This window comes from Poecilia formosa, unplaced genomic scaffold, assembly GCF_000485575.1.
Source record: "Poecilia formosa unplaced genomic scaffold, Poecilia_formosa-5.1.2 Scaffold4, whole genome shotgun sequence".
NCBI classification, from domain to species: Eukaryota; Metazoa; Chordata; class Actinopteri; order Cyprinodontiformes; family Poeciliidae; genus Poecilia; species Poecilia formosa.
Window position 1 is genome coordinate 2,644,587 of NW_006799943.1, and position 11,067 is coordinate 2,655,653.

The 11,067-nt window shown below is 45.4% G+C and overlaps 1 protein-coding gene across 1 annotated transcript in view; it reads left to right on the plus strand.

Annotated features, from left to right (window-relative positions):
• The window catches only part of ep300a (EP300 lysine acetyltransferase a), a 35,190-nt gene extending 24,134 nt beyond the window's left edge, over positions 1–11,056 (plus strand). The window contains exons 19-30 of the mRNA XM_016675385.1: positions 2,084–2,168; positions 2,278–2,334; positions 2,406–2,483; positions 2,596–2,663; positions 3,673–3,823; positions 4,074–4,220; positions 4,328–4,441; positions 4,911–5,076; positions 5,201–5,368; positions 5,504–5,665; positions 7,152–7,433; positions 7,678–11,056. Coding sequence (XP_016530871.1) covers positions 2,084–2,168; positions 2,278–2,334; positions 2,406–2,483; positions 2,596–2,663; positions 3,673–3,823; positions 4,074–4,220; positions 4,328–4,441; positions 4,911–5,076; positions 5,201–5,368; positions 5,504–5,665; positions 7,152–7,433; positions 7,678–10,656 — 4,457 coding nt within the window. The 3' untranslated portion in view covers positions 10,657–11,056. The remainder of the gene's footprint in view (positions 1–2,083; positions 2,169–2,277; positions 2,335–2,405; positions 2,484–2,595; positions 2,664–3,672; positions 3,824–4,073; positions 4,221–4,327; positions 4,442–4,910; positions 5,077–5,200; positions 5,369–5,503; positions 5,666–7,151; positions 7,434–7,677) is intronic.
• The last annotated feature ends 11 nt before the right edge of the window (positions 11,057–11,067 follow it).

Genomic DNA, 11,067 nt, shown 5'->3' on the forward strand with positions numbered 1-11,067 from the left:
ATGATCACATTCTTTATGATTTTCTGAAAACTCAGAGAATAATCATTAATTAATAATTATACCTGTCATGATAACAATTTTTTCTGGACAATAAGATGTCCTAGGAATTGTGGGATATACAATATTATTGCTATGAGACCATTTTCAAGTAATGTAATGGTAATGGCACAATAATGGGTAACACTTTATTTGAAGGGGGGTGAATAAGACTGTCATGACACTTTCATTAACATGACATAACACCTGTCATGAACATGAATGAGCCTTCATGAATATTCATGTCTGTTGTCATAAAGTGTCATTTAGTAAATTATGACACTTTTAATACAAAGTTGACATTATTCAAAATGTCTTTGTTATGACAACTTGAGATTAACCAAGAAATCATTACTGATATAAATTTGTTATAAAAGTATTACTGATTGCACTTTAAAAATTAGGTAACTTTATGTTATTAAAGGTAAAGTTTAAACAGTAATGATTTCTTGGTTAATGTCAAGTTGTCATAACAAAGACATTTTGAATAATAACTTTGTAATAAAAGTGTCATAATTTACCGAATGACGCTTTATGACAACAGTCATAAATATTCATGAAGGATTATTCATGTTCAAGACATGTTATGTCATGTTTATGAAAGTGTCATGACAGCCTTGTTCAACCCCCTTCAAATAAAGTGTTACCCAATAATGCAAGAATACACTGTCAAAGATCAATAAACTTTAAATTTTAATGAACATTTGACACTGGATCTGGAAGACATTTTAAATACACAAAGTAAATAAAACAACATAAACGATAAATAAAATGAATTATCAGTGTCTGTAAACAAAATAGACCAAAGCACCAGACTGAAGACTTATTAAATTTTTGTTAGAAAGAGAGAAAAAATATAAATCATGCAAATGGAAATTATTGCATTGATTTTTTTTGCTTATTGCAACAGGCCAAACCACAACTACTGTTTAATAATTTGAAGCAGCAAAGTGGAGAAAATTTGTAATTTTTCTGCTGCTATTTAAACTTTATGCAATGTCTGCAGTTTAATGCAGATAGCTTGGCTAGCATCACTACAACAGTGATCTGAGTTTGTTTTCAAATGTAAATCTTTCCTCTTACTTTGAAATTTAAAAAAAAAAATAAATAAATTTGGTAGATTTGACAGTATTGGCAGAATTTGTAGGTTAAAGAAAATAAAATGGAATTTTGCTGTATTCTGTTCAGCCTTCCTGTTACCAGCTGAAACTCCTGCTCCTTTTTGTGGCAAAAGTATGTCGCAAAACAAACTCATCAGTTTAAATAACATCTCTATTTCTTCTAACATCATTCCAACAGAAACTAGCCAACTTTGAGCTCTCCTTCAGTAACGACATCCCCACTGAAGATTGTTGTTAACACAATCTGGTAGCAATTAATTGGTACTTTCAGTGAACACTAAAAGATTGGATTTTTGAGTTTTGAAGTGTTCTTTGCCAGTCGAGAGAGGAAATGATGCAGTTTAAAGCTATTATTTGAACATCTTGGCATCTACCTTCACTTTCATCCTTCACCTCTGACCTTTGCTAACCAAAGTAAACCAGTTCACTGTAAAAGGACCGACTTTAAAATGAGCTGCTTGAATGAAGAGCTGAGCCGTCTCCTGGGCTTCCCTGTTGTTCTGTGTAATCTACATGTCCCCTCCCCTCGTACAGCGGCTGTTAACTCTGCTCCTGCTTCGTTAGCTGCGATGCTGCCTATTGCTCATCCTCTCATGTCCAAATTGCTAATCTGTGCTTTGCCTCGCCTCTCTGCTGTCCTTGGTGTTCGTCTCGTCCTGTTCTGTCTCGTTCTCCTGTCCTCTCTCCCACTCACTGTGACATCAACACTGGCTTGTCCTCCCCCCAATCCCTTCCCTTACCCGTCTCTCCTCCCCATTGAAATCATGCCTGGCTATGTTGACGACGACTCCCCCGCCGTCCTGCTGTCCTCCTCCCCGCCTTGTTCGGTGGCCGCCCCCCCACCCCTGCCCCCTCCTATGCGCTGTCTGTGGTTGACTGTGCTGTGGGGGAATGGTGTAGTTCACCAAAATTTGGGCTTGTTGCTGACAGGTACCACTACTGCGAGAAGTGCTTCAACGAGATCCAGGGAGAGACCGTTTCCCTGGGCGATGACCCCACCCAGCCACAAACGTGAGTATTTCTGTTTTTCTTGTTAACATTCCGGAGCATCTCTGCTGTGTCTTAATCGTTTCCGACTCCATAGCTGAGGTTTCAACCTGTCGTACTGCTCTCATTTCAGGTCTATAAACAAGGATCAGTTTGAGAAAAAGAAAAACGACACACTGGACCCTGAGCTGTAAGTCTAGAGCCATTAGACGCCACGGCGCTATGGCAACCTGAACCTAACATGTCTGTCTCTCTGTCCAGGCTAGTTGAATGTATGGACTGTGGACGCAGGATGCATCAGATCTGCGTTTTGCACAATGAAACAATCTGGCCAGCAGGGTAAGCAACATAGTTTTCTTATGGAATAGCTAATTCGTTTACAAATTGCTTCATTTATTGATTTTTACCTGACCTGTTTTTTTTTTGTTTTTTTTTGCTTTGTGCTTCATAGTTTTGTTTGTGATGGCTGTTTAAAGAAGACAAACAAGACGAGGAAAGAGAACAAATATTCTGCCAAAAGTGAGTAATGCCTGATGATGTTGCTCCTGTTGTGATGTGTTCATGGTGAACCAACTCTCTGTACAAATTTATGGTGAGGCAAAAGTGAACTCAGTTCAGTTCAGTTCATTTATACACCACCAATTCACAAGAAATGACGTCCTATGGGACTTTACAACAAATAATTTCAGTTCAGTTCAATGATACATGAATCATACATTAGTCGTAGTTAGCAAACAGCGTATTAAGTTCATTTAATTATGAATTAATTAGACTTTATTATTAAGGACAGAGTTCTTTTACATCTTTGAAAAGAAGATTTTGGAATGGAATTTAAGTATCTTCAAAGTCTGAATAGCTGAAAGAATATAAATAATATTTATATTTCCAAACTTGATTCCATATCTAATTGTCTGAAGGTCCATTCGTCCATCGTTTTGTCCATCATCCATCCCTTCGTTCTTGCAACATTTTGTCTTGTAGCTCATCGACTAATTCTTCCTTTTGCCCATTGGTCCCTCTGTCCATCCATCCATTTGTTCGCTCTGAAGTCATCTTTTTCAATCCCAATGATGGTTATCAATCATCTTTCAATCCATCTGTCCATTCACCATCTCTTCATTCATCCCTCTTTTTTTGTCTGTGTGACCTTCCATTTCCTGCTCCAGATTTCCAAATTCCATGTTTGAAGCTGGATCATTATAAAAATATCTCCATAAATTTGTAACAAGCTTATTTAAATTATGACTAAAAGGGAGCAAGGCAGTAAATTTGAGTGGGAAAACATGAAGTTTTGACATGAAAAATGTGGTGGGACCCTGAGTGTTGCCTATAGGCTGTAACAATAATAATAATATTGACTCCAGATTCCAGTTTTTCTCTTACGTTCTTACCTTCCAGCCAACTGGTGATGCATACTAGGTAACGGTCTATATACACATGATGAATGAGAGGAGAATTGTCCTTTTGTGTCATCGTAGTTAGAAGTGATGGCTCTTCTCTTTACCATTCTCTGCTGTTTGTCCTACAGGGTTGCCCCAGACGAAGCTGGGAACCTTCCTGGAGTCAAGAGTCAACGACTTCCTGAAGCGCCAGGCCCATCCTGAATCCGGAGAGGTCTTCATCCGGGTCGTCCACGTCTCTGACAAAGTGGTGGAAGTCAAACCAGGAATGAAGTCCAGGTAAAAAAAAAAACAAACAAAAAAAAACTAAAAGACTTGTGAACATCTATAAGTAGGTGGTTTTACAGCGATTGCTAAAACGAAGGAGTTAACCTTCAGATTCCTTGAACGTTTTTAAGCTAAAAGGTGTCGCCTTAAATGCAAAAGCATGGATGTTGCTCAATATTTGTTCCTCTTTCGATGCTTTTCTACCTCAGAAGGTGTTGGTTTATGCGTCACAGTCATAACTTCCTGATGTTTCTGCTCTCAGGTTTGTGGACAGTGGAGAGATGTCCGAGTCGTTCCCTTACAGGACCAAAGCTCTTTTTGCCTTTGAGGACATCGACGGTGTGGACGTCTGCTTCTTTGGTATGCATGTTCAGGAGTACGGCTCTGACTGCCCTCAGCCCAACCAGAGGTACAGAAACCCACCTTACCGCACCTTTTCCACCTATTGTGATTTTAACCCGACTTAAAATCAGATGAATCAGTTTGAATCAAGTCGGCATCATGGTTTCCTTCCAGGAGAGTCTACATATCCTACCTGGACAGTGTTCACTTCTTTCGACCTCGCTGCTTAAGAACAGCAGTTTACCATGAAATCCTCATCAGCTACTTGGAGTATGTCAAGAAGTTAGGGTGAGTGCTGCAAAGTGGAACTTATTTATGAGTTCTTGGATGTCCTTTTCTTTGAACACAAACTTTGTTGATACACAATGTAAGTTGATCACTTTTTGTAATTTCTTTCCAATCTGAAAGATAAAAAAAATTCTACATTTCGGTTTCATTGATTGTTTAGGTTTGTGAGTTTATTGGTGTAAAACACACAGATAAACACCTGCTCATTAAAAATATCAACAGCCTTGACTTTTTAAACTCTTTTTGCCTCTAAACCCCAAAAGACCAGTTTTACCTAATATGATTATCCAGTCCAGATTTCCTAATTCAGTATCAATAGATTTTGATCCAATCAGAATCTTTTGTTTTTTTCCCCTCCAATATCTGAACTGGTCTCAAATCTAAAGATTTAAGTGTGTCACAGTGTGGAATCTTGAATTGAGTAAGGAGCCACTGGTTTTGACCCGTTTTGGGTTTCTCTTTTGGCCAGTTACACCACCGGTCACATCTGGGCTTGCCCGCCTAGTGAGGGCGACGACTACATCTTCCACTGCCATCCTCTGGATCAGAAGATCCCAAAGCCCAAGCGACTACAGGAGTGGTACAAGAAGATGCTCGACAAAGCCGTAGCGGAGCGGATAGTACACGACTACAAGGTACATACCACTGAAACCTGTTTTAGTTTCTATGTTTCCTTTTCCTCTACCGGAAAAAGTTTAGGACGTCAGAATAAAATCAGTTTTGCAGAACATTAACTTTTCTTTGTTTCTTGCATCAAAGGATATTTTCAAACAGGCGACGGAGGATCGTTTAACCAGTGCCAAGGAACTGCCTTATTTTGAGGGCGACTTTTGGCCCAATGTGTTGGAGGAGAGTATCAAGGAGCTGGAGCAGGAGGAGGAGGAGAGGAAGAAGGAGGAGAGCAGTACTTCTAATGAGAGCATTGATGTAAGGCTGAGTCTCTTCCCTCTCTCTGCTCTTTGATTTAGATTGTGTTTCTGGGAAGAGGAGTCATGAACTGGTTCCAGAATGCATCGATGAAACAATCACGGGTTTTCTTCTTTTTCTTTCTCCTTTGTGCAGGATGCAAAAAGCGACAGCAAAAATGCAAAGAAGAAGAACAACAAAAAGACGAGCAAGAACAAAAGCAGCTTGAGTCGCTCGAATAAGAAGAAACCCGGGATGCCCAACGTTTCCAACGATCTGTCGCAGAAACTTTACGCCACAATGGAGAAACACAAAGAGGTATGGAGGCACACGCAGCGCGGCCCATCTAACCTGCTGATCACTGCTAAATATTAGACCAGTCTGGCATTTGTGCTCCAATTCTGACATCTATGTCAGCCAGCGGCATAGAAGAAGACCTAAAGCAAATTAGTTATCACTTATTTATATAAGGAAGAGAGATGGTGTCACACCTCTGTATTAGAATGAAGTTGCTGTAAATATAAATTAAACATGGACTTACATCTTTTGTTAGCTGTTTGCCTGGATAGCGTCATAGAAAAAGCAGTCTTCATCTGTATTCTGTAAGTGGACACTAACCCCAACTCTGATCTCTCTAAAACACAAACATTTTGAATTTGTTCAATATTTTGTTCAATAACAAATATGGGCCAAAAGATTTGTTTTTTATTACTCTTTATTTAACCAGGTGAGTTAAGAATGAATTCTCATTTCGAAACAACGACCTGGAGGCACAAACACAATAAAACCCAAAATGTACATACATAGAATGAAATGTAATATTTTAGCTGAACCGTGTGCAGATTTAAGACAGCATCTTCATTAAAATATCTTTAAAACTTTCTGGTTATTCAAAGGTAAAATAGAATATAACATTTGAATCACTGTGGATTGGGCTGGTGTTCGTCCAATCACGAACACCAGCCCATATCTCTCTGTACCTTTACTTAATAATAATCTTAACATGGCAGTATATAACTATACAAAATGTGTTTTACATATTTGTTAAAATTAGTATTATGTTGTGACAGAACAAGTATATAAATAACCTGTGAAAAACTTGAGCTCTGCACTTGCGCAGTGCAAACTGCAGAAATGCATCAGAAAAACAATCAATCAGAGCCAGGGTTAGGGTCTTAAAGCGCCATCAATCATGCTTGTGCTAGCCCCTTTACCCTTGCTCTCTGCTACACTACACATGGTTCAACACAATATAGCCTGCCAGGAAACACAAGACTAGTTGGCATAACCTTTGTATAAATGTGGATAAGTGATTTTCCTGGAATGGTAAGTTTTTCTCTCTGCTATTGGCACATTGAGCAGCATTTGTTGACAGTGCTGCTAAATTGTCAATCTGATTGAGAATTGATTGGTTGTCAGTCAAATTGACCAGTGTTTCCCAACCTTGGTCCTGAAGGAACACTGTCCTACATGTTTTAGGTTTCCATGATTTAATATGCCTGTTAATCAGTCAACGATTTAAATCAACTGGGCTGAAGCAAGGAAATACCTTAAACATGTAGGTCAGTGCCTACCCTGGTGCCTTGAAGACCAGGGTTGGGAAACACTGAAATTGGCTGTGATTGAGTGGTGGAGCTCAATCTTTTCAGATTACCTGTCTCATATTATAATGTTAGAACATGGTGACAAATCAGAAAAAAACAGAAAAAAAAAATATTACTGCAGCTTTAAGTGAACTCCTTTGTTTGTCTTGTTTTTTTTAAAGACTGCTAATCACTCATCCCTCATCTCTTCCTGCTGCCAGGTGTTCTTTGTGATCCGGCTGATCGCGGGTCCCATGGCGAACGCCTTGCCCCCCATCGTGGACCCGGACCCCCTGATGGCATGTGACCTGATGGACGGTCGGGATGCGTTTCTGACACTGGCCCGGGACAAACACCTTGAGTTCAGCTCATTGAGGAGGGCCAAGTGGAGCTCCATGTGCATGCTGGTGGAGTTGCACAACCAAAGCCAGGACCGCTTTGTTTACACGTGCAACGAGTGCAAGCACCATGTGGAGACCCGCTTCCACTGCACCGTCTGTGAGGTGAGTGTCAGGGTGGAGGGTCGGATGTGTTGAAGTTGGAAGGTATACGGGACAAGTGTGGACATAGATTTCTGTTTCCAGACTTTATCTCTTACCCCATAGTTTAAATGTCACCTATTCTTTACTTTTTATATGCGAGTCTGGGAACGTATTAAATAATCTCCATGAAAAAATGTCAATAAATCCCAACTTTCCCATTCTGCAACTTTCATCTTAATTGTTCTGTCTGTGGCGTTTGCTACAGGATTACGACCTGTGCATCACCTGCTACAACACTAAGAGGCATGAGCACAAGATGGAGAAGCTAGGCCTGGGCTTGGACGATGAGAGCAGCAACCAGGCCGCTGCCACCACCCAGAGCCCAGGAGACTCGCGCCGCCTCAGCATCCAGCGTTGCATCCAGTCCCTGGTCCACGCTTGCCAGTGTCGCAACGCCAACTGCTCCCTGCCGTCCTGCCAGAAGATGAAACGGGTCGTCCAACACACGAAAGGCTGCAAGAGGAAAACCAATGGCGGTTGCCCCATCTGCAAGCAGCTCATTGCATTGTGCTGCTACCACGCCAAGCACTGTCAGGAGAACAAGTGTCCAGTGCCATTCTGCCTGAATATCAAGCACAAGCTGCGGCAGCAGCAGCTACAGCACCGGCTGCAGCAAGCCCAGATGCTGAGGAGGAGAATGGCCAGCATGCAGAGGGTTGGCCAAGCCCCTCCGGGCGGCCCACCTGGGGGGAACGGGCTGCCGTCTCCGAGTGGCAACAACGGAGCAACCGGTCCGGCCACCCCAACATCCATTGGTACGCAACCTCCGACCCCGCAGACCCCCACCCCGGGCAGCATGCCTCCACTTTCTCAGCCACAAGGAGTTCAGATGGGCGGGATGGTCACTCCGGGTCAGCAGCCAGGTGGTGCGATGACCCCTCAGCATCACCACCAGCAGTTCCAGGCAGAAGGTATGATGATGTCTCCCCAGCAGCAGATGGTGAATCAGCAGCAGCAGGCACCCAACGTGCAGCAACTGCAGCACCCTGGAGGTTTACCTCCGTACAACCCCAGACCACCGGGGCCGGCGTCTCTCCATCAGTCGCTAGGGAAACCTGGGTTGGGTCCAGCCACCCCACCCCAGCAGCAGGGGCAGGGGTCCATGCCTGTACAGAGCCAGCCGCAGGGGCCTCCTCTAGCTGCAGTAGAGACTGCCCTAAAGATCCAACGTCTAGCAGAGACCCAGAGTCGGATGGCTCAGGCCCAGGCGCAGATTCGTGGCTTGGGGCAGGGCGGCATGATCCCCCAGCACCCCCACCACCCGAACAGCCCGGCACAGATGGTAATGCCCCACATTGGGGCCCAGGGCATGGCCCCCCAGACTCAGGGAGTGGTTGGCAGGACTATGTTGGAATCGCAGCAACACGGGATGGTAGCTGGCACACAACCCCAGCTGACCTCTCAAATTCAGCAACCACTTCAGCCAACAAACCAGCAGTGGGGGGGCCCCAGAGGGCCGACCATGAACCCACAAACAAGGACAGCTATAATGGGGTCTATGCCCCCCCAGCAGCAGGCTGCCATCACTCAGCAGCCACCGCCAATGAATCCGCAGCAGACCCAAGCAGGAAACCGAGGTTTGATGCAGGTGTTGGGTGTATCAGAAGGGGCAGCAGGGGCCCCTGGGCTGATACAAGGAGGTGGAACGGGTAACCTGCCCCAGGGAGCAGTACAGGAGCTTCTGCGTACCCTCCGCTCCCCAACCTCACCCCAGCAGCAGCAACAAGTCCTCAACATCCTGCGCTCCAACCCAACTCTGATGGCCGCCTTCATACGCCAGAGAACGGCCCGGTACCAAGGTTCTCAGGGAGGCCCTGGGGGGCCACCAGCTGGGGGCCCTGGAGGTGTAAGGTTCCCAGGCTCTGCTGGAGGCTTGCCCAATGTAGGGGGACCTGGAGCCAACCAGCTTGGCAACTTGGATGGGCAACAACAGGTTAACGTTAACCAGATGGGGATGAATATCGCTCAGGGTGGAGCCGGGGGAGGCAACATGCCCACCATGGCTCAGCTGCAGCAGCTGCAGCAGCAACAGCAGCAGCAGCGTCCCATGTTGCAACAGCAGATGGCTGCTCTGCAACAGCAGCAACAGGGAGCAATGCAAGCTGGACAACAAGGCAACCTGGCAAATATGAATCCTCAGTTCAGAGAGTTGCTAATGAGGAGACAGCTACAGCAACAGCAGCAGCAACAACAGCTGCAGCTGCAGCAGCAACAGCAGCTACAGCAACAGCAGCAGCTACAGCAACAGCAGCAACTACAGCAGCAACAAATGGCGAACCATGGGACGTTCCAGCAACAGCAGCAAGCGCAGCAGAGCTTCATGCAACCTGGACAAGGACAGGCAGGGATGCCTCCGTCCTCTCAGCCACAGCCTGCAGGGGGCGCTGTAGGGGTCCATCAGCAGCAACAAGGACCACAGGGGGGGCCAGCTCAGCAAGGGTACCCCATGTCACAAGTAGCTGCTGCGCTGCAGCAGAGGCTGCATCAGGTACAGATGCAGCAGAACATGGGTGGTCACCAAGGACCAGATCTGAGTGGGGGGGTTTCCGGGCCTCCCCTGCAGCCCGGACAGGGGGCTTCAGGGCAGGGGCAGGGTGGAGTGGGAGTGCCACCGCTGTCCCAAGGCATGGTTCACCAGAACTTCCAGCAGAGACTGCTGCAGCCATCACACCTGGGGGGCGGCTCGCCCGCCCAGCACAGCAGCCCCATGAGCCCCCAGATGGCCCAATCCCCCCACATCCCGGGCCAAGGCGGCCTCGGCCCGGCAGGCTCACTGGGCAGCCAGGTCCGCTCCCCTCAGCCCTCCCCCCGGCCGCAGTCGCAGCCACCACGCTCCAGCCCATCCCCGCGTATGCAGCCCTCCTCCCAGCCGCAGCCCTCGCCTCACCGCATCTCCCCGCAGACACAGAGCGGGTCACCTCACCCGGGCCACCTCGCCCAGCACCACCCCAGCATGGCTCCGCCCCAGCCGCCGCAGGTCCAACAACAAGCTTTGTCCCAGCAGCAGCAGCCACCAGGGGGCTCCGTGGATCCCAGTCAATTCAGTGACCAGAACTCCATCATGTCCCAGCTGAGCGGGATGGCAGGGATTCACGGAGGGCAAGGCACGCAGCCAGACATGCTGGGGGGAAACAATAACAGCGGCAGCAGCAACAGCCAGGAGCTCAACCACAATCTCATGTAGCCTCGCCTCGACTTTTTGCTCTGACTTGTTGCCCCTGATGACAAACTGCCACACAGCGAGCTGGGGCTTTTAAAAGTTTTTATTTTTTATTTAAACATTTTTCTGATGTATAAATACGAACTAAAGCTTCCTTCCTATGGGAGATGCGACTTTAATCTTAGAAATCAATAAGTGGATAAATTAAAAACAATGGTAAGTTATTGCTGTTAATATATATATATATCTATATATTTTTGCCAACTGTGTACAAAAAGGCAGAAGGGTAGAGTTTCTGGTGGAGATATTTCTTCCTTAAATATGACAATATTTTCGGGGACTGAGTATTTTGCCTTTTTAAGAAGATTTTTAAGATTTCAAATGTGGTTATAAAAAAGTTAAAGTGAGTGATGTATCTTTATATATATATATAAA